Source organism: Symphalangus syndactylus, chromosome 2 (assembly GCF_028878055.3).
Source record: "Symphalangus syndactylus isolate Jambi chromosome 2, NHGRI_mSymSyn1-v2.1_pri, whole genome shotgun sequence".
Lineage (NCBI taxonomy): Eukaryota > Metazoa > Chordata > Mammalia > Primates > Hylobatidae > Symphalangus > Symphalangus syndactylus.
In genome coordinates this window covers 107,040,990-107,068,194 of record NC_072424.2, presented here as the reverse complement: position 1 = coordinate 107,068,194, position 27,205 = coordinate 107,040,990, and the positions used below count along the sequence as shown (strand labels likewise).

The following is a 27,205-nucleotide window of genomic DNA, read 5'->3' as shown; positions in this document are numbered from 1 at the left end:
CATCTTACTGCAACCTCTGCCTCCCGGGTTCAAGCGATTCTCCTGCCTCAGCCTCCTGAGTAGCTGGGATTACAGGCGTGCATCACCATGCCCAGTTAATTTTTGTATTTTCAGTAAAGACGGGGTTTCACCATGCTGGCCAGGATTGTCTCCATCTCTTGACCCCGTGATCCGCCCGCCTTGGCCTCCCAAAGTTTTGGGATTACAGGCGAGAGCTGCCGTGCCCGTCCCCCGTAGTTTCTTTAAGAGCAAGCCAGTTGATGTTTCTCCTACTTCTGAGGCTACTCTAATTCTCCTTTATTGACTCTTCCTTCCCTCTCTGTTTAATATAATCGATGCCCTTAATTCTAACTTTGGTCCTCATCTCTTTTTTCTCCTCCACATTTACCTAGGTGATTTCATCCATTATTATGGCTTCAGTTAACGGTGTGCCCAAAACTCTGCATTTTATGTATTCAGCCTGGATATCTCTAATTGGTTCCAGACTTCCGCTTCTAATTGCTTCTTGAATAAATATTGTATAACACAGAAGCGCCTTAAATTTGAAATGACAACAATGGAGTTCATCTCTAGCTAAACCTTCTAAATACTCCTGTATTTCTCATTTCATCTGAGGTCACTGTCATTCACTCAATTGCCAAGGTCAGCAACCTAGAGGCCTCTCTTATCTGAGGTATCCATTAGATCATCAGTTCCATGAGTCTATTACTCTCTGTTTCTTGACTTTCTTGTTGCTACTATTTTCATCTGGCCACTGCCATATTTTATTTGGATTATTAGAATAGTCTCTTAGCTAAAGATCCTGTCTCCATATTTTCTTATCTGGTGATTTCTCCACACTGCAATCAAAGTGATCATCCTATGAACATATCAAACCATGCCCTTCTCTTGCTTGAAAGCCTACACTAGTTCCCAAATGCAGTCAGGATGAATAACAAATCATTAGCATGACAAGAAAGAGCTTCATTATCTCCCACCCCCCCACCCCCCCACCCCCGCCTTCTCCACCACTGTGCTTACCCCTCCATATGTAGCTATAGCCAGTGCTTTCTTTGCACATAATGCCGTAGCCACATGGGGCCATCTGAAATTCTCAAATTATGCGGATACTCTTTATCACTGCTGGGACTTTTCATTTGCAAATCCTTAGCTCTACAGTGTATATCGGGCTAGCACTTATTCATTTCAGCTCTCATTTTAAATGTCACTTTCTCTGAGAAACATTCCCCGATGACCTAAAACTCCTTAAATGCTCCTTTAAGGGCATCAAACATGGGAGGCATTCGATGACTATTTTGAATGGCTGAATGAATGAATGCATGTTCCAGGAAGTATAGATGAAACTGGTCAGGCTTTTTCAAATGAAAAAGCCCAAATTTCAAGTGTCATTGCAGAAAAGTGGTTAGCAGGGCAAAATGATTTGTCATATTTTGCCATTGATTTAAGTGCCATAATCCTCTTTTATTCAACCATCCAAAGGAACCACCATTTTTTAGCAATAAAAGAGCCATTCCATATTTAACAGTAGCATTATGAGAGATAATGGCTCCAAGATAAAATAATTATCTATGAATTCTAACTTCAAGTCATTCAGCAAGGTGTCATGCTGATGAATAAGTGTTAACTGGGGAGTGTTTTAAGAACATATTTTATAGTTATAGAGATGAATGTTCCAAAAATACATGGGATCTTCAACAATAATTTTCAGCATTTTGCTTTTGCAGTAAAGTAATTGCATAATGAATTATTTTATGTAACCTAAATATAACATTAGTAACTGAATTAAAATCCTTAAAGCCAATAATCATTACTAAAAAGACAGAGATTCAAAAATATGATTTTGTTTCTCTTATACCTGTAAGTCTACATAATTTCTTCAACAGAGAAAGCAAATATTGTAATCTTCTCTGGACAGTCAATCTTGTCAATCTTTCAGAGGGTTGCTGACATACTAAACTTGGTTAATTGAATCAAATGTCCTGGTTAGGTCCACAAACACACAACACATAAATCAGGAGCCTCTTTTTGAAACTTTTTGGACGTACCCCTTTCATATGACTTTCCTGTCTGCTTTGAAATAGTGTACATAATATTTTTTCTTATACAAAAATTAACCTTTAGAGAAAATTTCAATATTTTGGATGCCTAATGAGAAGTTTAATTATATTCTCAAGAGTGGTATGTGCTAGTATTTCTTCAATAATACGTCAGAATATATTAGATTTGTTAGGTTTTTTTGCACACTGGAAAACTGTTGGTATATATTCCTTCTACAAAATCAAATGAATATAACATTAATATTATAGTATCTCAGGCCTAAGGTGAGAAATTACTTAATCTAACCTTCTTGCCATACAGGAATGCCTTCTATACTTTCCTTGAGATATCATTAAATGCGTGAATTCTTATAAGACAGCTTTTTTTCGTCTTGCATAAGCTGTGAGGTTTTTCCTTACAGTGAATAAAAATTTGTTGCATTCTAATTTTCAGTCAGTGATCCAAGTTCTGCCTTCTGAAGCTATGAAAATTAAGTCTAATTCCCTTTTCCTAGGGAAGGTCCTCAAATATCTAAGAATACTATTACTTCCTAAATCTTTGTTTCAAGCTAAACATTTAGCAATCTTACTCAGGGTTTCTTTCAAAATATAGCAGATTGTAAGTCTCTAGCTGTGACTTGCAAATATATTAAATGTACTTCCTCCCTTGATTTGGATCTTATACAAGTAGCAATGCCCTGTGTTGGCACCTAGTGAATCTGGAATCAAGTAAGGACTCTTACTTCACATGAATTGCTAATATGTGTCATTTCCTCTGTTCTTTCCCCTAAACTAGAAAATAAGCTCCTAGAGGGCAAGACCCATGCAGTCTTCATATTCTTACTATCTACCATAGGCCACAGATCTGCATGTTGGAAACATAATTAACAGATGCCACAGGAATCAACAAACAAGTGAGCTTACCTGAGTTCAAATCTTTTCTATTAATCTCATCTTGTTAACTGTAATTCATAGTGTCATCTGTCAGGATCTTTTCCCACCATCCAACACATTAGATAATACTTTCAGCTTTATGTTATCTGAATATTTGATAGATATCATCCAAAGCATTTACAGATATTTTGAACACAACAAGGTCAAATACAAAGCTTATGCCTCATCATTGGAGATATCACTAGAGCGTACTCTGGGTCACATTTTTTTAGCAACGTATATGCCCATCAACCTATCAGCTGGCTAACATCTGGCTCATATTTTCAATCTTGTGTGCAAGGATACTATGAAATAGCTCATGAAACATCTATTTAAATAAACCAGCATTTGAAACATGGATATAGCCTCTGCTGTTTTATGACTTAAGCAAGTTATTTAATTTCTCTAGCATCAGTTCATCAACTATAAAAGAAGAAATAATCTTGTCTATCTCATCAGTTTATTGTAACAATAAATGAGAAAATCTCTGTACAGTGACCAGTTTTGGTTCTGGTACACACACAGGTTTGGACAATAGCAGTTATTATTTTTGCTGAATTTGAGATATGATGTATCACATTGATAAACCTGCTATTTTACTGGGATTTAGAAAACCAGGTTTTCAGATATTATATATACAGTAAACCTAGCACTTAGTTTGATATGTGTTATTTTGAGTGAACCTATTCCTTTTTTTAATTTTTAATTTTTTGTAGACACGGGGCCTTTGTTGACCATGCTGGTCTCGAACTCCTGGATCCTCTTATCTTGGCCTCCAAAAGTGCTGGGATTACAGGCATGCGCCATTGCCTCTGACAAAGTGAACCTATTCTGATTCCTAATGAGCACTGTTTATTTTTTCCACAGTTGACAGATATTTGTTAAGTAAACAATACTTAAGTTTCATTGGAGATCACAATCAGTTTCCTACATTTTATTTTCCTTTATAAAGCCTGGTAAGACGTTTTATTGCTTACTATCCTGTGACAAATTTTATGTTCTCACAATTTCTCAAGTGTTTTCCATATATGACCCCTAGTCACTTTTGCAGATTCTGTCCAGACTCTAAGATATAATTCACTTGAGCTTGCAAAATCAAACTCATTTAATCAGCAGAGCGTGTTTACACTCTCTCACCGTCTGGAGAATGCAGTTTGTGGTGGATTTGAAACCTGCTTCTAATACTTTTTGGTCAAGGCTTTATAGGTTGCTTACATTTTCTTAGCATTAATTTTCAGAACTTAGTATAATGCTAACAATCTCTATTTTGGCAAGGTTGTTAGGTAGATTAAATAAGGTTTACAAAACAAAAAAATAGTGAATTCTAGTTACAAATCTGTCTATTTACTGAAGATAGGGTTAATTGGTTAAATGTTTCAGGCAACAGCAATGACCAGTTATAGAGATTTATTTTATTATTTTCTTTTTAAAATAAGAATTAAGATAGAGTGAAAATAATATTTCCACAAATTATTTTATCTTTAAAAAGTTGTTTGAGCTAGCTAAGTCTTCAATATTCCCATGTGAAAAAAAAATAGGAGAAATAATCTGTCTACAGGGGGTAGCAATGATTAAATGAAAATATCTTCCTCTATCTATCTATCTACCTACCTACTTACTATCTATGTGTGTGTATTAGTTACTGTTAGTTTACTTACCTCCCCCTCTCCCCTTGGATTCAGTATCACATCGGTTTTAGTCTTCAAAAAACTTTTTTTTCTTAAGGAGCAATAGTCACTGAGCTACTCATAATAACATGCCTATGTATAGGATTTATTAATGCCTAGGATGAAGCAACAATTATCTTGCAAGTATCATTAGGTGTGATGAAGAGCATAGTTACAAGGTGATCTGGGTTTCTTTAAAATATTTAGTCTATAAAGCTTTCTACAGTTTTCTTTCCTATGCACTTTATATTTTCAGGGAAAAGTGTGAAGAAAAAGAAAAACAAGATACGTGAGTGCCCATCTCCAAATATCATCATGTTGGGGGTTAAGGCTTGCTATGGCCCGAACAATAGTGTTCTCCAAAAATTTGCGCGTTGAAGTCCTGTCTCCCAATGTGATAGTAATAGGAGATAGGGCCTTTGGGAGGTGATTACATCGTGAGCCTGGAGCCTCAGGAGTGGGTTTAGGGCCTTTACAAAAGAGACCCCAGAGAGCTATCTAGTGCCTTCCAACATGTGAAGACAAAGAAAGAAGGGGTCATCTATGACCAGGAAAGAAGCCTTCCCCAGACACTGACTTTGCTGGAGACTTGATCTTGGACTTCCCAGCCTTCAGAACTGTGGGAAATAAGTTTCTGCTATTTATAAGCTACCCAGTTTATGATATTTTGTTACAACATATTAAATGGACTAACACAGTAAGAAAATCTAGCATAGTGCTAGACATAAATATTTTTTACTTCTTTTTTGATTAATTATCGACTGGTTCTTCGACTATAAATGGTAGATAATTTGTATGGTACCCCTTATCATCTTTATGATCATCATTATCATAATTGCTTTTATGAAGCATACCATGCACTAAGTAATGTTCTAAGCCTTTTATTGAGTATTTCACCAAATCCTTACAAAAACTCTGTGAGTAGGCACTATTATTATTTTCATTATATAAATGAAGAAATTAAGACCTCATTAAGGTTAAATAAATTGAGTAGGCTCACACTACCAGTAAGTGGTGAAGCCAGGATTTGAATCAAGGCACTCTGACTGCAGAGTTCATGCTTGCCACTATACCAAGGTAGAGGGCATTGCACTGTATAATGGATATGATATGAAACTGAGATCCATATTACACATAAAAGAGAAATCAGTATGCTTCAGTTTCCTCAGTTACAATGTGGGAGTAATAACAGCTATTTCTTATTTGCCTCATGAGGCCATTTCAAAGATGAACAGAGTTGCCTAAATTCAAAAGTTGTGAGTTCCATGAAAGAAAATGTAAAAATTTGGAGCATAACGGTTTATACCAGCTGTGTTTGTTTAATGGAAGTATTTATTTTTTACTTCATCTAGGGATTTCTCAGAAACTAGACATGCTTTTAGAATTCTTAGGGAACAAAAATAGTCATAATAGTCAATTGGTCAAAAGAGGACAGTGTAAAGAAGGTAATTTTAATCCTAACAAAAATGAAATTAAACTGCATTCTTTATAAATGCTTCTAAATTAATCATGTAAAGCAAATATAACCGCGCCAAAAATGCCAGTGAAGATTGCATAAGAAAAATACATTTAATTCTTGCTTAAGAATGTTTATAGATTAACCCCTTCCTCCCAAATTGCCTATTGAATTTTTCAGGCAAGCAGTTGATGAAAAAATAGCACACCAAAGCAAGATAGTAATTATTTCTGGAATTCATGGATGGCTAATATTAGTTATTTATTTAGTCAGTAATATCACTTATGGTTCTGTTTAAGGTGAAAAACCTATATATGATCACCTCTTAAACGCATCTACATTCCCACTCCACTCTCCACAATTAAGCATATGAGTAATTTAAATATCTTATCCTGATTGAAAGAGGATATCTTTAAGAAGCTAGGAATAGAAAGCAGTTTTCTTAACATGACAAGAAATGTTTTTCTTATACTAACCATCAGCATCATACTTAATGGTGAAAGACTTAAGGCAATCATATTAAAATCAATAATAAAATAGAAAGTTTATTATTTTGGGAGACAATTTAAAAACATGAAATTATTATTATAACAGATATGGCTTTTGACAAGTAAAAGCACAATTATAATATTTGCAAATAATAGTATTATAGGCCAGGCGTGGTGGCTCACACCTGTAATCCCAGAACTTTGGGAGGCCGAGGCAGGCAGATCACTTGAGGTCAGGAGTTTGAAATCAGCCTGGCTAAAATGGTGAAACCCCATCTCTACTAAAATGCAAAAATTAGCCAGTTATGGTGGCAGGTGCCTGTAATTCCAGCTACTCAGGAGGCTGAGGCAGGAAAATCGCTTGAACCTGGGAGGTGGAGGTTGCAATGAGCCATGATAGCACCACTGCACTTTAGCCTGGGCGACAGAGCAAGACTCCCTCTCAAAAAAAAAAAAAAAAAAACTTATAAACATAACAATAACTGAATCAACTGATAAACTTCTAGAACTAAAATAAAAGTTATTGGATATCAAATACATGTAAAAACACCTATTCTAATAGTTAAGGTTTACCAATAATGACCAGTTAGTACATTTACTATGTTGAAACAAAACAGCTAATGTTTACTACCATTAAAATGAAAATGTAAGATACATAGAAAGTATTTTTATATGAGAAATGCGTGCTCAATAGAGACAACTTTAAAACAGTTTACTGTAAGACATAAAATATCTGAATAGAGTGACTAGTGTAAATATAGCAATTCTTCACAAATAGGCTAATTTAATTACAATCAAAATTCCAGTGACATGTTTGGGGAAGAGACTGAAATAGTGCATAAAAATGTCAACTGGAAGAATATGTAAGAGCATCTAGTTAATTAGAAGAGAAGAGAAATAAAAGACCTCGCTTTACAGATATGTTAACATAAAATGAAGGTAAGCAGAACATTGTAATAAGAGCTAAAAGGTAAGTAAAACAAAATGGATTATACTGAAATATATCTTAATATGGACGAAATAAATTTGTGTATGTTCAGATACAAAAATATATCAAGGGGAAAAGGAAATATTAATCAGTAAATGTTTCTTTACAGTGGTAATATATATCTGCAGAAAAATTACCTCCCCACACCATAGTAATGAGTGGATGTAAAATTAAATCATAAACTTAATAGTAAATACTGTGGGATGTCAATATCAAAATATCTCAGTACAGAAAGCCACGTGACTGGGTAAGATCACCATCTGAATGAATGTAATTACAGAAACAAATTGCTCCAAGGATTGAGTCTCAGGAATACCACTATGTAGATTTCAGAGTAATGAAGAAAACTGAGAAGGCGCAGCCATTGAATTTGAACATCTCCAGAATGCCATGGGCTGGAAAACAAATTGAGCAAAGGGTTTCAAGAAGAATGGGATGATTCACAGTGGCAAACATGGCTGTTAGATATAGTAAGGTGAACACTGGTGGCTGTATATTAGCCATTGGTTCCAGTACAGAAGAGGAGGTGATAGCCTGCTTTTAGTAATTCAAAGGAGAATGGATGAAGATAAATTACAGACAGGGGATAGACAGCTCTCCATTGAATGGAAGGAGAAGAATGAAGTGGTTACTTAGAAGGGACATGAGTCAGGAGAGTTTGCTTTTGCTTTTAAGGTGGAAAAAAAAAGTGACAATATAAGAAGGAGGAGAGATTAGCCAGAGTGATGTCATCAAGTGGGAGAGGAGTAGAACTGATAACATATGGGGAAGATGTGATCTTTTCTGGAAACAAGAATAATTCATCCAAAGTAATAGAGAAGAGTCATAATAATTGGGCATAGATGCAGAAAAGTGGGTGCATGCAATAGTGGGAGCTTGTTACCTCTCTTCTGACAGCTTCTAAACTCTCAGTGAAATAAGAGACAACACCATCAACTGAGGGTAAGGATGGGAGGGGGTGAGAGGAGAGGTTTAGGCTTGAGGATGGAGGGGAAGGTATGAAATCATTACCTAGGAATGTGGAAAAGAAAAAGGATGAGAGAAAAGTGGCATGATTGCAGAACAGCACAAAGGGTCCATTTGAAGAGAGTGATCATGAATTTAAGGTGAGATTAGATGGCACAATTGTCTTTTTCTATAGCCACGTTCAGCTTAGAAGGTGCAGGTGGCCGGACGCAGTGGCTTACGCCTGTAGTTCCAGCACTTTGGGAGGCCGAAGGAGGTGGATCATGGATCACGAGGTCAGGAGATCGAGTCCATCCTGGCTAACACAGTGAAACCCCGTCTCTATTAAAAATACAAAAAAAGTAGCCAGGCATGGTGGTGGGCACCGGTAGTCCCAGCTACTCAGGAGGCTGAGGCAGAAGAATGAACCCGGGAGGCAGAGCTTGCAGTGAGCTGAGATCGTGCCACTGCACTCCAGCCTGGGTGACAGAGCAAGACTCCGTCTCAAAAAAAAAAAAAAAGAAGGTGCAGGTATGGAGAAGATGGTAGGATTCTCACAGTGTTGGAGTTCACTTGAGTAAAAAATAAGTAAAGGAGTAGCCAGGGAAATGAGCGTTGCAAAGCAGTAATACCAATGAAAGATCATTACTATTAAGCTGGTTACTACAGTGAAAGCATGAGATAAGGAACAAGAAAAAAGTGTGTGCATCAATAGTGATTACACACGTTGAAGTGGAAGTATTTAGAAGTGAACTAGAGAGAAACGACACAGTGGCAAAAAAACAAGCACAAGAAACTGAAAGTGAAGAGTATGGAAGAGTTAAGTTCATGGACATTAAAATCACTAAGAATGATGACAGGAGTAGTGCTAGGGAAAATGACAATGAGACAGGGAAAATCAGCAAGGAATGACGTGGGGTATTTAAAGGTTAGTAGGTGACTTCGACAAGCAGATGGAGAGGGGGCACATAGAGGGAAGCGTGAGAGTCAAAGCTGGGTGCTGTAGAGCAGTGTCTCCAATGTTTTTGGCACCAGGGACTGGTTTCGTGGAAGGCAATTTTTCCAGGACTAGGATTGGGGGATGGTTTTGTGATGATGCAAGCATGTTATATTTACTGTGCACTTTATTATCTATTAGTATTATTACTATCTATTATTATTACATTGTAATATATGATGAAATAATTATACAACTCAGCATAACGTAGAATCAGTGGAAGCCCTAAGCTTGTTTTCCTGCAACTAGATAGTTCCATCTTGGGGTGATGGGAGACAGTGACAGATCATTGATCATTAGGCATTAGATTCTCAGGAGTGCACAACCTAGATCCCTGGCATGCGCAGTTCACAACAGGGTTTGTGCTCCTGTGAGAATCTAATGCTGTCTCTGATCTGACAGGGGGTGGAGCTCAGGCAGTACAGTAATACCAGGAATGAAGAGCAGCTGTAAATGCTAATGAAGCTGTGCTTGCCTCCTGCTGTGTGGTCTGGTTTCTAAAAGGCCACGGACCAATATCCTCCTGTGGCCCAGGGGTTGTGGACCCTGATGTAGAGGAGGATGGATAATATGAAACTGGCAGCGAGGAGCAGGAAAACCTGCCCCCATCTTCAGACTCATGAGAATGAAGAGAGTGAAAGAAAGTGATGGCGACTGCAGCTGGGCGCGGTGGCTCATGCCTGTAATCCCAGCACTTTGGGAAGCCAATGTGGGTGGATTACCTGAGGTTAGGAGTTCGAGACCAGCCTAGACAACATGGTGAAACCCCGTCTCTACTAAAAATAAAAAAAATTAGCCAGATGTGGTGGCGTGAGCCTGTAGTCCCAGCTACTCAGGAGGCTGAGGCATGAGAATCACTTGAACCCGGGAGGCAGAGGTTGCAGTGAGCTAAGATCGCCACTGCCCTCCAGCCTGCACGAGAGAGTGAGTCAGCATCTCAGGAAAAAAAAAAAAAAAGTGATGGCTACTCCTTAAGAGGGCTGCCTGGGCAGCAGCACTCAAAGTGAGAGTTGGGTTTCAGTCAGAGCACAATGAAGAGAACATTGAGGGAAGAGGAGGATTCTGAGGGGGATTTTGCCTGTTTTGACCATGAGTTCCACAAGGCTCAGTAGAATGGTTTCAGAAGATGAGCAGAGGTGGGAGATGGGCTTAACAAAGATGAGCTGTGGGCAGATTACAGCTTGAGGGACAAGTGGTGACAGGGGCAACCTGAATTTCTTACAGTGACTACTACAATAAAAAGGGTGGAACACATGATTTTTCTGATTGTTCTAATGCAGATAGTGGTGGTAGAGAGTGCAGGGTGCTAGCAGAAACATAAAAAAATAAGAGCTACCTCAATTCTAAGGGAAATGGGTAAATTATGAGACATCCAAACAAAGATCATAAAGATTTTAAATAATATGTAACAACATAATACAACCTCATGATAGGTAAGAATGTAAAGGACATGACATAACACTGCATCAATGGTGTTATATAAATCTTATTCATAAACACATGTAAAAATTGGTGGGAAATACTTAAAATATTAAAATTTTATCTTATGTTGCATTTCGGGTGAATTTTTTCTTCTTAATTCTTTTCTGTAATTTCCAAATTTTATAGAAAGTTTATTTATAAGAAAATAATCAGAAAAAAAGGCACATGTAATTTTTAAATAGGTATGTCTTCTGGTGCTCTTCTAAGATGCTGCTAAAATTCTATTTCTTGACATGCTCAGTGGTTCTCCCAGTTATTTTTTCCTTACTTTTTAAAATGTAGAATCTGTGAATATCTTTTTCCCTTACATATTTTATTTCACACACACAGTTGCATTCCCTTGCAGTTTAGCCGGCCTCTGCATGCAGATGCTGAGCATGTGTAAAGAGAAATGAGCACATGGACCTTGTTCAAGGAAGGCTCGGAGGACTACCTGGCATATCGATGTTTCAGGGTCACACAGGCTGCTGTGTCCGTTACATTGACATGGAACACAGGTGCCCAGGGTTGGTCCAGGGGTGCGGCCACCTGGTTGGGAACGCAGTCGATAAAATCCTGGCAAGCATGCCTGAAAGAAAAGGAGGCCAATTAGGACAGCAAAGTCAGAAATCTTGCATTAGCAACGCTTGAGCTCTTCAGTGGCTACAAAGACAGACTAGCCTTCCCCTACCTGCGGCAGGGACAACATCACTTACAAACACAAGTGCCGATTTTGATACCTAATGTGTATTTCTTCCTGGTCTCCAAGGTGTTAGGGCAGCATCCATGTGTAATCAGACTTTAACCAAGGAAAGCTTTTATTTGTAGATACAATTCAGCCTGAAAAAGCTCCAAGGAGTATTTTTCTTGAAAAAGATGTTTGTTTTTAAATAACATTGTCATATGGAATAAAGATAATTCCAATGTCTTTAACACCTAAAATCTGCTTTTACTGTGCTTGGTGGATAACTAGCAAATGTCCAACGAAACACAGCAAAAAAAATAAATAAAAAGTGTTAAGGATGCATTATTTATACTGATATAATTTAAAGACTATAAAAGTAAGAAATCCAAAATAATAAAAGCTCTACATGTCTTGGGACTATTAGACCACCAATAAAATTTATCTTTCCCTGATATAATTTTTTTCCTTTTGCAATAAAAATCTGAAAGCAAACAGAAAACTTCTAGTGAAGCTGACATATGCAAAATCAAGACTTCCATATTCATTTGGGTTTATTATGAAAATGTATCAACAAACATCTCTGGCTTTCTGGAAGGTAGTCCACAGCTCTGGAACAAAGATTAGAACTGTCTTGTGTTTCAGGCTCAGTCCTCTCCTCATGCATAGCTGCAGACATTGCTTGATTTATGAATAAAAGGTAGGAGTCAGTTTTTCAAATCCCATGGAGAATTACAAGGGGACTATTTCACCACCTTGGTTAAGTAGCATTTTTTTTTCACTTAAAAATCTTATGCCCATTGATGAAAGAAAAGTGATTGCTGACTAAGCAAGAAAAAATATCAGATTAAGAACTTTCTAGTGCCTCCACATCCCTTTGGTTCTGGCCTAGACAGTACAGAGACAAATATACAAAGAAGCTCCTTATAAAAAGATCTAGCTTAATAGCCAGCACCCTCCTTGTTTATTTTGATTTGGATAATGCAAAAGTACCTCAATTAAGCACTTAATCAAGAGACTCTCTGCTTTTATCACAGCCTAAAAGAAATTCTAATGAGATTTAATAATGTTCCAACTTTGAGCAAGCTGATAAAACTGAGAATAGTATTCAAGATATTTTGAGTCTTATTTGTCTTATGGTGGACATAATCATATAATTTAATAAAGTTTATACATATTATTTAAAAAGCAGGGCTCATTTTTGCCATTATTATTGAATAAGTCCTGGAAATGATGGTTGAGGAATTAGTTTAAGCATAACTGAAGAAATAAACCAAGATCTATTTAAAAGTGGTTCATAGTATGGGTTATTCCAATTCTTTAGCAAGCTGACCACTGAATAAAACTGGATTTTCTGTGCATGGATTTGATCCTTGAATATATATATATTTATATATAGATTTATATATATTTATATATATAAATATATATATATATGTAAAATTCTTGTGTTATTGACAAACTTGCTAGGTGCATGCATGTGTGTTATTATGACAGATAGGCCTTTATCTCTGTAATCTCTCTACTAAGTTATTACTGTAATTACTATCTGTAAAAATTTGTGTAAAAAATCACACAAATTGAGAGGAAGTTTCTAGCTCCACTTTAAACTCAAACAAAAGTTTAAAATAAATCTTAGAAGAAACAAAAAGACAAGAAGTAATACTCCTCACCGAGGAATTGTACAAAGTTTAGCATTGTGGGTCCAAATGTGAAGGTGAGTCCTAAGGTGAAGTCTACTCTAACGCACAGCACATTTTTCCTATTACTGTGGTTTTCCTGGACAGACAGCCTGACACAATAGACAAGCACCCATAGTGGGAGTCAGTGGTCCAGTCCGGCCCTAGAGGAGGTGGAGTCAATTCCTTTCGGGGAGAGCTGAGGCCCGAGTTTGTTTTAAAACTCTTAGGAGAGTCTAACAGACAATTAGAACGCAGCATCACTGGCAAGCTCCTTATTCTCTGTTGTGCATGTGTGCATTTAAAAGGGCATATGGACAAGGCAAGACATGGTGGCTCACGCCTGTAATCCCAGCATTTTGGGAGGCTGAGGTGGCTGGATCACTTGAGGTCAGGAGTTCCAGACCAGCCTGGCCAACATGGTGAAACCATGTCTTGACTAAAAATACAAAAATTAGCCAGGTGTGGTGACGTGTGTCTACAGTCCCAACTACTCTGGAGGCTGAGTCATGAGCATCACTTGAACCTGGGAAGTGGAAGTTGCAGTAAGCTGAGATATGGCCACTGTACTCCAGCCTGAGTGACAAAGCGAGACTCCATCTCAAAAAAAAAAAAAAAAAAAAAAGTGCATACCACTCCCATTCCTTGGTAATATAAAAGGAATGAATAGGGAAGCTTTGATTTTATGTTAGTTTTGTCTGAGAGATATAGGCAAGTTACTTTGAGACCCAGTTTCCTCATCCCACAAATGAGTAGGTTAACTCAGATGACTTCTAAAGCGTCTTTTAATTTTAACATTTTAGATTAGTTTTGATTTATTTTGTGTCCTGATAGATTAAAATTCTATGAGATAGCAAAAGAGAGAGAGAGAGAGAGAGAGAGTATTTGACAACACAAAGATTAGAAACTTAAAATGTTTTTTTTTAAAAAAAAAAAAACCAGAAATTCTCTCTTTTCCTTGATTATTTTGCATTATTCTTTCAATTTAAAAAATTTTTAGGTTGTTTGTCAATATTGAATGTTTTTCCTCTTGGTGAACTGAGAGAAAGTTCATGAGAATGATTATGTTGGAATAGGAAGCAAAAAAGTTACTTTTTGAGTCCCATCTAAAATCGTTTCTGGAACACAATGGGGAATTAAAGAAAAGTAAATAAATACTTTCCTGAGCTCCTCTTACCCATTTCTACTCTAATATAAACTTTTCCAAAGTTCTCTTCCCCACTGTTGAAATTATTCATGGCTCAATTTTCTTCTGCTCTCCTCTATCTTTAATTTATTTTCATAATACATTGTTTCATCAAAAAATTAGATCAAATGTACACAAAAATGTGGGAGGGTAGAGAGGAGAGAATAAAGCAGACAGTAGAGACCCATCATATCCTAGGCTCAGGGCTGCACCCTGCACTCCTTTCTTTCTTCAGAGTTTAGTAATAAAAAAAGATACTTGTGCTGGAGCTCATAAAAACACTCTATCTTGTATCTTTGCATGGATTTTGCAATCAGGCAGACCCAAGTTTAATTCCTGTTCCACCACTTTGTATGTGGTAAGGTTCTGAATACTGTGTGCCTCAGTTTCCTCACCTGGAATGTAGGAATATTGTACAGTCATGTGCTGCTGCATAATGACATTTTGGTCAATGATAGGACCATGTATACGACAGTGGTCCCATAAGATTATAAAACTATATTTTTAATGTACCTTTGCTATGTTTAAATATGTTTAGATACGCAAATACTTACCATTATGCTACAAATGCCTACTGTATTCAATACCAATAACATGCTGTGCAGGTTTGTAGCCTAGGAGCAACAGGCTATCCCATGTAGCCTAGGTGTGTAGTAGGCTGCACCTTTAGGTTTGTGTATGTACACTCTATGATGTTTGCACAATGAGGAAATCACCCATTGGCACATTTCTCAGAACGTATCCTTGTCGTTAAGCAGCACATGACTGCATAATATAATAGTTGAGTACAAGTTTACCTAGGTTTTGGAAACAGACTCATTGAGGTTTGAATTGCTGTGTAGGTGTGTGATCATGGGCCTCAATTCTCTCACCCGTAAAATGGGGATCATAAATTATAGTCGATGATGTTGGTGTAACTGTATTGGGAAGTGTACAGGAGATAGTAAGCACTCAATCAATGGTAGGTTCTGTTTCTCATAGGGTTGATCTGAGGATTATCTGAGATAAAGCATGTTTCATAATTGACATACATAAATCAATAGGTTTCTCTATCTCAAATAGTTTTTTCTATGTTTGTTGGAAATAAACTAAAAATAAAGACACGATGACTGTTGTAGGTTATATTTGTAAACAAAATTATAATATAACTTACTCATGCCATGTTCCTCAACACTTGTCTGTACATGAAAACAGAGACTTTGGGTCTCTGGTGTGCAACAGACGTGATAAAAGATAGATGTGTGCATGTGTAAGTAGCTAAGACTATTTTCACATTTTGCCTTTTGGGCTTTATGTGTTGATGATAGGTATAAATTATTTGAAGATTTAAAAAAATCAGTTTTAATAGCCACAAGGGACAGCTTCTGAGTGGCGATCCAATAGACACTGGCCATTCAACTGCGAGCCTAAAGCCCTATTAAAATACGGGAAGACAGGATAGAAGCTGAAACTATCAAAACATGACCTAGAGATCATTGACAAATTTCTGATTTCCATATTACTGCAGAGAGCTGCACATGCAAGGCTGAATATTTTCCATATTTAAGAAAGAAAGTCATAAGTAAGAATGGTACCTGCATATAACCTTTCAACTGCATAAAGCTCAGTTTAGGTCAGTTTGGGCAATAACCTACATTTAATGTAACTCAAAGACAGGTTAAATAAAGTATAACAAACTCAATGGCTCCAACACCAAGAAATTTGGTGAGGAAATGGTGTCCTTTGTTTGACTCCTGAAGGTAATCTGGCCCCTTCTGCAAATAGTAAATTATAATAATTAGGCATTTCTAAAACTAACATTTTTAATGACAAGGGCTGCACTGTCATAACAGTACAGGTAACAGGCAAAGGCTAAGAGTCTTTACAACTGGCTATATTTTAGCAGTAACTGATACTTAATTTTGTTTACTTGCAACCATATTGTGGATAAAAACATGAAATAAAATAGCCTGTAGATGCAGACATCTCTAGAATACTATACATTTTGTAAAAATATTGTAGAGGAATTGCTTTGTGTATTCATGACCCAAAGCATATGTTACTGGAATGGGATGTATTGTTTCAAAACTGCCCTTAGCTCTTGCTTTGATGATAAGATTTTATGCCTGGGTAATTACACTTACACTTGCTTTGATGATAAGATTTTATGCCTGGGTAATTACACTTCCTACACATAGGAATCAAGATGAATTATAAATAAGATGTATAATGGATTAGAGGCCATGGGTTGTGGAAAACACTTCAGGTACCTTATTATGAGAGATAAGCCTTTATCTCTGTAATCTCTCTACTAAGATATTACTGCAATTACTGTCTGTAAATAGATGCTTAAGTGAAAGTCATGGGACGGTGAGGCCACTAATGCCGATGACAATTTGTACATATTCTTAGTTTTTCTTGATTTTCATTTATCATTTGTTTTATTTGTGCTCATTTACATTTTCATATAATGATGGAAAATGACTCAAATTAATGGGAAAGCATGTATTTGAATGTACTATTCAAAAAGTCTATCAATCATATGAAGAAAGGTTTTTAACATTTTAAATCCAGAATGGAAGGTTGGTTGCATGAAAATAATTTGCTATTCTACTAACATTTTTGTTCACAAATGAACAGTGTTATGTCAAATAAATGCAGAAAAATATAGCTGTAATAACCTTCTCTTCAAGATATCTAAAGGTCAACCTTGAATACTTACTGAATATTTTCTATAGCAAAATAATATTGCAGAATCAGAGAATTTTAGAACTTCAACTCAATCTGTCATTTTATAGATTGGATGGCTATATAATAACGAAGGTCTATAGCAATTAAGAGCATTGATCAAGTGCACAGAGTTAAAAGTAAAACCAAACACTACCCGGGATAAAGGAAATTCCATCTCTTGTCTAGAAAAATCTCACATTCTTTCTGTCCTCCATTTTAAAATCTTCAGTGCTCACTGGAAAGGTCACTCATTTCATATGTGCCACACGGTCTCAGTTTTCACCCATACACTATGTGTACATATGTATATTGGAAAGAGCAGTGCTTACTGTATAAGCAGTGCTTACCAGTATAAGTTTACTAGTGTGTGTATAAACAGATGTAGGAGATACGATTTAATAAGGAGATGGATTACTTATTTATTAGCTCAAAATGGACACATGTAAATAAATATTGCCCTTCAGAGCAGTCACAGGTAAGGCTAGAAAATTATTTTAAGCATGTGTCACAAAGCAGTTGCAGTTATTCCATAAAATTTTTCCTTGAACCATGTGGAATCCATGTGATGGTAACTAAGCTGAATGGCATGTCAGTTTGTAACGGGACTTTCACACATACGTTTCCATTTAAATCAATCCTTAGGATGTATAGGTAAAAACCCAAGATTTAGCAAGAAACAGAGCAAGTATCCTGTCCAAGTAGTGCAGCTAGGTAGGATTCACTGAAACCAAATTCCTTTTTATTTTCATGATGCCACGTCCCTCTTAGGAAATGTATACTCATTATTTTTAAGTTGCACTTCAGTTTTGACCTAGTGTTATCGTCTGTCTCATGTACCATACTTAATAAAACTTCTCAAATCCTATTTACAAAATAAGATGTATAAAATTATTTATAACTGAATCAATACATGGGTATATAACTAGTGATTACATTAATAATAATATTAACCATCAAAACTTACATCATCTACACACCAGGTGCTGTGATGAATCCTTAACATTCACAGCTCATTTAGTCTTCATAAGACTCAGGCTGTAGGTGAGGGAGATATTAATAATATCTAACTGGTATTCTGTGAGCACCAGCCAGCCTGACTAATGAGAAAGAATCCCAGCTGTAGGGCTGGAGCAGTCCTTGAGGCCCCATGCATGCCAGGCTTCAGACTGGGGGTCTGCAGGAGAGGTGAAAGTGTCGTGGTAGTTACTCAGGGACTTGGTTGTTTACCTGCTAAAGCCTAAAGAGGTGTAGCACCCTGTGCAGGGTCTCAGGCTTACTATACGGTGAAGTTGAGATTCAAACCCAAGCCAGTTTCTCATCTATTCATTCCACCTCCCTTAAATCGTACTGTTCCTATTAATATTTCATAATTATAGAAATTAAATCAACCTTCAGAAGGTGAAGATCCTAAGAAATTTGACGATCTTGAAGGCAGACAAGAGAATATCCCAGAAAGTTTATTAAAAAGCAGTTTTAAAATTATTTTTAAAATGTAAAAAAAAAGATAGTTTTATAACTGTAATGACTCACAGCAGCACTGTTGGAACAAAGATATGTTTCCCTGAGAAGCTTATGTTAAAGGGAACAGCCTGCTATTTAGTGTACAAGTTTTGTTGTGTTCTATATAAAAATATTTTCAAAAACCAGTATAATCCTATCTCCTAATCATTGCAGTTTAAATGTCTCTAACTCTTCAGAAGTGGTCCAAGAAAATAGGTCAGCTATAATAAATAGGCTTATTAAAACATTCTTAATTCCTGATTGTTAAATATTTTCACAAATCTTTAAATTTTTGATCAACTATTTCCCTTCAGGTGTGATTTGTTCTAAGTATCAATAACATTATCCTCTTGCCACTGTGTGTCTCACACTGTGAGTGGAAGATTAAATAAAATCGATTAAGAATATGTATGCAGTAAAGGTACTTCTGGGAGTATTTCCATTTAGCTCCTGAAGTGAGTTGAGATTAAGCAGGTTAATAGGAGGTAGCTTACCTCACAGGACAGGCCAGAATAGCCCAGGGGACAATCACATTTTTCAATCAAGTGAGCTGGAGGAGTCACTGCTGTTCTACGTCCTTGTTCAGCTACCTCCATTGAGATTTCAGAAATCCTAGAAACAGCGAGAATGTACTTAGATTACAATGACAGTCAGTTAAGATCACCTAGTAGGCCCGGGCGCGGTGGCTCATGCCTGTAATCCCAGCACTTTGGGAGGCCGAGGCGGGCGGATCACGAGGTCAGGAGATCGAGACCATCCTGGCTAACACAGTGAAACCCCGTCTCTACTAAAAATACAAAAAATTAGCCAGGCGAGGTGGCGGGCGCCTGTAGTCCCAGCTACTCGGGAGGCTGAGGCGGGAGAACGGTGTGAACCCCGGGGGGCGGAGCCTGCAGTGAGCCGAGATCGCGCCATTGCACTCCAGCCTGGGCAACAGCGAGACTCCGTTTCAAAAAAAAAAAAAGATCACCTAGTAAACAATCAATCCTACAGCAATATCCTTCTCACATTTTTGTCAACCTCAAGTATGTTCTATTGCCTTTTTGTTTTTAATTGACAAATAATAATTGTACATAAGTTGACCCTTGAACAATATGGGCTTGAACTACATGGGTTCACTTGTATGGGGATTTTCTTCCACGTCTGCTACCCCGAGATAGCAGGACCAATCCCTCCTCTTCTTCCTCCTCCTCTTTAGTCTGCTCAAAATGAAGACAATGAGGATGAAGACCTTTACAATGATCCACTTCCACTTAATATATTTTCTCTTCCTATTCTTTTCTTTCCATTTTTCTTTTTCTTTCTTTCTTTCTTTTTTTTTTTTTTTGAGACAGAGTCTCACTCTGTCGCCCAGGCTGGAGTATAGTGGCATAATCTTGGCTCACTACAAGCTCTGCCTACCAGGTTCAAGTGATTCTCCTGCCTCAGCCTCCTGAGTAGCTGGAATAACAGGTGTGCAACACCACACCCAGCTAATTATTGTATTTTTAGTAGAAACGGGGTTTCATCATGTTGGCCAGGCTGGTCTCAAACTGTTGACCTCAAGTGATCTGCCTGCTTTGGTCTCCCAAAGTGCTGGAATTACAGGCATGAGCCACTGAGCCCAGCCCTTATTATTTTCTTAATAACATTTTATTTTCTCTAGCTCACTTTATTATAAGAATACAGTATATAATACCCACACAAATATATGTAAATCTACTATGTTATCAGTATGGCTTCTGTCCAACAGGAGGCTATTAGTAGTTAAGTTTTGAAGGTATCAAAAGTTATATGTGGATTTCTGACTGCGTGAGGCGGGGTTGATGCTCCTAACCACCATGTTGTTCAAGGGTCAACAACATTTATTGATACAATGTGATATTTTGATACTTAGATAAGTTGTGGGATGATTAAATCAAGATAATTAACATTGTTTTGAAGCTGTTTAAATTTCTGGGGCTCATGTACCACATCCTAATATTGCATTTTTGCTTCCTCAAATGTTAACAGTACATATTAGCAAAATATTCACATAAATCATAAGAAGTTCAGTATATTGGATGTCTGATATCCTGTTGAGAAGTTATTATAAAGATTTTTCCCCCACTTTAAAATGTGAGTGGCTTCAGGTAGACATGGCCAATTAATTAGACATTTATATTCTTGCAAACAGACAACCCAAGGTCATTCCCCATTCAATTACTTCGCATAGGCACTGGTGAAATTGCTTTTAATTTACTGCTGTCCCAAATTTCTTCTTCCCAATGCTCTGAACGACCTTTCAAGAACTTTAGAAAATCACCTAGAAAATAGTAATCACACATAATCTAATAATATTGATCTTTTTCTGCAGATAATGTTTCAAAATAATATTTTCTTAACTTTATTAAATAATTCCTTCAAGTAACTTAACTCATCTTTCCTGATGGTGAAATAGTCATTATAATTGAAAAGAAAATCATAATTGAAAATAATATATTAATACTCTTTTCATTAAAAAATACATGTAGTCCATAAACTGGGACTATTTTATGATGGACTAACTGGTAACATAAACATATTTGGGAAATAAACTTTAAAATGTGACAATGAATAGTTTTGCTTTAAATAAAAGTTACCTCCAGGAGTTTAAGGAGTTTGAAACATAAACTTTATAACAAGCATAGGTAGGTTTTATTGAAACTGAATTATGAATGCATGTTCTGGCTTTGCTAGCATTGTAATCTGCACTCTGAAGATTGGTCTTGATGAAACACACATTCAATTAAAATTCAGGTTTCACTCTCTGCTCCCGGTAAGTACACACGGTGGTGGTGAGCTGTAAACAAACCACTCCCCTCCTGCAAGAAAGACTTCTTTCTCCCTTATGTTCTCTGGGCTCTTTGTGGGAGTAAGAAGGTAACTTTGCATTGGCATCTCCATGGAATTTTATAGCCCCAGGAGCTACTGGCTTCATTCTCCTTTCTCTTGCACACAAATGCATATAACAGACCCGCAAGTGTTTACAAATCAAGTGAAGCTTGAATGGCAGCAACAACAAATATTTTTGCAATACACCATGTTTTTTCAGGGGATTAGAGAGCAATGGCTTTGATTGCATCAGAGATTTGGCCAAACTCCAGCTTCCATTTAAATAAATACTGAAATGCAAAAGTTGCTATTTCCTTAAATTAAACTTTATAAAAGGAAACAAAAGCAAAGAAAAAAGATAATGCCAGCACTGATACAATGTACAAAGTTCAAATCTCAAATGGCATATAAACTCTTAAACTCTCTGCTTTTGAGATTTAAATTTATAATTGAATAAATAAAGATACAAGGTTATTTTAATTACTTTAGGGGGACTATTCAAACCTTTTAAAAACCTTTGCCATAAATACAGAGAACGCCACAGAGATACTCCTCGAGAAGAGCAACTCCAAGACACATAATTGTCAGATTCACCAAAGTTGAAATGAAGGAAAAAATGTTAAGGGCAGCCAGAGAGAAATATCGGGTTACCCACAAAGGGAAGCCCATCAGACTAACAGTGGATCTCTCGGCAGAAAGTCTACAAGCCAGAAGAGAGTGGGGGCCAATATTCAACATTCTTAAAGAAAAGAATTTTCAATCCAGAATTTCATATCCAGCCAAACTAAGCTTCATAAGTGAAGGAGAAATAAAATACTTTACAGAAAAGCAAATGCTGAGAGATTTTGTCACCACCAGGCCTGCCCTAAAAGAGCTCCTGAAGGAAGCACTAAACATGGAAAGGAACAACTGGTACCAGCCACTGCAAAAACATGCAAAAATGTAAAGACCATCAAGGCTAGGAAGAAACTGCATCAACTAATGAGCAAAATAACCAGCTAACATCATAATGACAGGACCAAATTCACACATAACAATATTAACTTTAAATGTAAATGGGCTAAATGCTCCAATTAAAGGACACAGACTGGCAAATTGGATGAAGAGTCAAGACCCATCAGTGTGCTGTATTCAGGAAACCCATCTCACATGCAGAGACACACATAGACTCAGAATAAAGGGATGGAGGAAGATCTACCAAGCAAATGGAAAACAAAAAAAGGCAGGGGTTGCAATCCTAGTCTCTGATAAAACAGACTTTAAACCAACAAAGATCAAAAGAGACAAAGAAGGCCATTACATAGTGGTAAAGGGATCAATTCAACAAGAAGAGCTAACTATCCTAAATATATATGCACCCAATACAGGAGCACCCAGATTCATAAAGCAAGTCCTGAGTGACTACAAAGAGACTTAGACTCCCACACAATAATAATGGGAGACTTTAACACCCCACTGTCAACAATAGACAGATCAACGAGACAGAAAGTTAACAAGGATATCCAGGAATTGAACTCAGCTCTGCACAACGTGGACCTAATAGACATCTACAGAACTCTCCACCCCAAATAAACAGAATATACATTTTTTTCAGCACCATACCACACCTATTCCAAAATTGACCACATAGTTGGAAGTAAAGCACTCCTCAGCAAATGTAAAAGAACAGAAATTATAACAAACTGTCCCTCAGACCACAGTGCAATCAAACTAGAACTCAGGATTAAGAAACTCACTCAAAACCCTTCAACTACATGGAAACTGAACAACCTGCTCCTAAATGACTATTGGGTACATAACAAAATGAAGGCAGAAATAAAGATGTTCTTTGAAACCAATGAGAACAAAGACACAACATACCAGAATCTCTGGGACACATTCAAAGCAGTGTGTAGAGGGAAATTTATAGCACTAAATGCCCACAAGAGAAAGCAGGAAAGATCCAAAATTGACACCCTAACATCACAATTAAAAGAACTAGAAAAGCAAGAGCAAACACATTCAAAAGCTAGCAGAAGGCAAGAAATAACTAAAATCAGAGCAGAACTGAAGGAAATGGAGACACGAAAAACCCTTCAAAAAATTAATGAATCCAGGAGCTGGTTTTTTGAAAAGATCAACAAAATTGATAGGCCACTAGCAAGACTAATAAAGAAGAAAAGAGAGAAGAATCAAATAGACGCAATAAAAAATAATAAAGGGGTTATCACCACCGATCCCCCAGAAATACAAACTACCATCACAGAATACTACAAACACCTCTACGCAAATAAACTAGAAAATCTACAAGAAATGGATAAATTCCTCGACACATACCCCCTCCCAAGACTAAACCAGGAAGAAGTTGAATCTCTGAATAGACCAATAACAGGTTCTGAAATTGTGGCAATAATCAATAGCTTACCAACCAAAAAAAGTCCAGAACCAGATGGATTCACAGCCGAATTCCACCAGGGGTGCAAGGAGAAGCTGGTACCATTCCTTCTGAAACTATTCCAATCAATAGAAAAAGAGGGACTCCTCCCTAACTCATTTTATGAGGACAGCATCGTCCTGATACCAAAGTCTGGCAGAGACACAACAAAAAAAGAGAATTTCAGACCAATATCCTTGATCAACATTGATGCAAAAATCCTCAATAAAATACTGGCAAACTGAATCCAGCAGCACATCAAAGAGCTTATCCACCATGATCTAGTGGGCTTCATCCCTGGGATGCAAGGCTGGTTCAACATACGCAAATCAATAAATGTAATCCAGCATATAAACAGAACCAAAGACAAAAACCACATGATTATCTCAATAGATGCAGAAAAGGCCTTTGACAAAATTCAACAACCCTTCATGCTAAAAACTCTCAATAAATTAGATACTGATGGGACGTATCTCAAATTAATAAGAGCTATCTATGACAAACCCACAGCCAATATCATACTGAATGGGCAAAAACTGGAAGCATTCCCTTTGAAAACTGACACAAGAGAGGGATGCCCTCTCTCACCACTCCTATTCAACATAGTGTTGGAAGTTCTGGCCAGGGCAATCAGGCAGGAGAAGGAAATAAAGGGTATTCAATTAGGAAAAGAGGAAGGCAAATTGTCCCTGTTTGCAGATGACATGATTGTATTTCTAGAAAACCCCATTGCCTCAGCCCCAAATCTCCTTAAGCTGATAAGCAACTTCAGCAAAGTCTCAGGATACAAAATGAATGTGCAAAAATCACAAGCATTCTTATATACCAATAACAGACAAACAGAGTGCCAAATCATGAGTGAACTCCCATTCACAATTGCTTCAAAGAGAATAAAATATCTAGGAATTCAACTTACAAGGGATGTGAAGGTCCTCTTCAAGGAGAACTACAAACCACTGCTCAATGAAATAAAAGAGGATACAAACAAATGGAAGAACATTCCATGCTCATGGGTAGGAAGAATCAATATCATGAAAATGGCCATACTGCCCAAGGTAATTTATAGATTCAATGCCATCCCCATCAAGCTACCAATGACTTTCTTCACAGAATTGGAAAAAACTACTTTAAAGTTCATATGGAACCAAAAAAGAGCCCGCATCGCCAAGTCAATCCTAAGCCAAAAGAACAAAGCTGGAGGCATCATGCTACCTGACTTCAAACTATACTGCAAGGCTACAGTAACCAAAACAGCATGGTACTGGTACCAAAACACAGATATAGATCAATGGAACAGAACAGAGCCCTCAGAAATAATGCCGCATATCTACAACCATCTGATTTTTGACAAACCTGACAAAAACAAGCAATGGGGAAAGGATTTCCTATTTAATAAATGGTGCTGGGAAAACTGGCTAGCCATATGTAGAAAGCTGAAACTAGATCCCTTCCTTACACCTTATACAAAAATTAATTCAAGATGGATTAAAGACTTAAATGTTAGACCTAAAACCATAAAAACACTAGAAGGAAACCTAGGCAATACCATTCAGGACACAGGCATGGGCAAGGACTTCATGTCTAAAACACCAAGAGCAATGGCAACAAAAGCCAAAATTGACAAATAGGATCTAATTAAACTAAAGAGCTTCTGCACAACAAAAGAAACTACCATCAGAGTGAACAGGCAACCTACAAAATGGGAGAAAATTTTCGCAACCTACTCATCTGACAAAGGGCTAATATCCAGAATCTGCAATGAACTCAAACAAATTTACAAGAAAAAAACAAACAACCCCATCAAAAAGTGGGCAAAGGACATGAACAGACACTTCTCAAAAGAAGACATTTATGCAGCCAAAAAACATGAAAAAATGCTCATCATCACTGGCCATCAGAGAAATGCAAATCAAAACCACAATGAGATACCATCTCACGCCAGTTATAATGGCCATCATTAAAAAGTCAGGAAACAACAGGTGCTGGAGAGGATGTGGAGAAATAGGAACACTTTTACACTGTTGGTGGGACTGTAAACTAGATCAACCATTGTGGAAGTCAGTGTGGTGATTCCTCAGGGATCCAGAACTAGAAATACCATTTGACCCAGCCATCCCATTACTGGGCATATACCCAAAGGACTATAAATCATGCTGCTATAAAGACACATGCACACGTATGTTTATTGTGGCACTATTCACAATAGCAAAGACTTGGAACCAACCCAAATGTCCAACAACGACAGACTGGATTAAGAAAATGTGGCACATATACACCATGGAATACTATGCAGCCATAAAAAATGATGAGTTCATGTCCTTTGTAGGGACATGGATGAAACTGGAAACCATCATTCTCAGCAAACTATCGCAAGGACAAAAAACCAAACACCACATGTTCTCACTCATAGGTGGGAATTGAACAATGAGAACACATGGAAACAGGAAGGGGAACATCACACTCCTGGGACGGTTGTGGGATGGGGGGAGTGGGGAGGGATAGCATTAGGAGATATACCTAATGCTAAATGACGAGTTAATGGGTGCAGCACAACAACATGGCACATGGATACATATGTAACAAACCTGCACATTGTGCACATGTACCCTAAAACTTAAAGTATAATAATAGAATAAAATAAAATAAAAACCTTTGCCACAATTCCACTGCCTTACAAAATCAAATGCTGATGACATGCTTTATTTGTTCTTAGCATTGTGAGACTATGACCCCAGTTTTTACTGAGATTAGGAAAAATGTATTCTAAAATTTCAAAAAAATGATCACTTAAACCAAAGGATCTCATTTGATGAGGTATGTAAAACAGTGTGACAAAAGAAAAAGACACGGGGGGAAAGAAAAAGACAAAGTGTCACAGTATAGGAAGGTGAAATTGGTGTGAGAGAAGCAAAGAAAGTATAATTAAAGATGAATGACAATATTGTTTCTATCAGTTCCACTAACAAGATGTTCTGTTTACTACCAAACTTTTACTGCAGTACAGAACCATTTGCAAAATAATCTATTTGCAAACTCACGAAATTACCTGCTATTTTCTAAGACATGCAAATCTGCTATGGCTTCTGCCACCTAATTTACATTTGATATTCTAAAATAATTAACAGTATAGCTGACAGCGTTTTTTAAGTATATGCTTTTTTATTATTTCACATAAAAATAATCTCCTGTTATAGTGAGAAATATCAAAAGGAAACCAAAGGAATACAGATATG

At 37.0% G+C, this 27,205-nt stretch overlaps 1 protein-coding gene across 2 annotated transcripts in view; it reads right to left on the bottom strand.

The window, feature by feature from the left end:
• Positions 1-27,205, bottom strand: part of LAMA2 (laminin subunit alpha 2) — a 625,547-nt gene that overhangs the window by 175,478 nt on the left and 422,864 nt on the right. For both annotated transcript variants that reach the window (XM_055263701.2, XM_055263709.2), the window contains exons 28-29: positions 19,222-19,339; positions 11,426-11,560 (exon numbers count right to left, since the gene is read on the bottom strand). In XM_055263701.2, the coding sequence (XP_055119676.2) occupies positions 11,426-11,560; positions 19,222-19,339 (253 nt within the window). The remainder of the gene's footprint in view (positions 1-11,425; positions 11,561-19,221; positions 19,340-27,205) is intronic.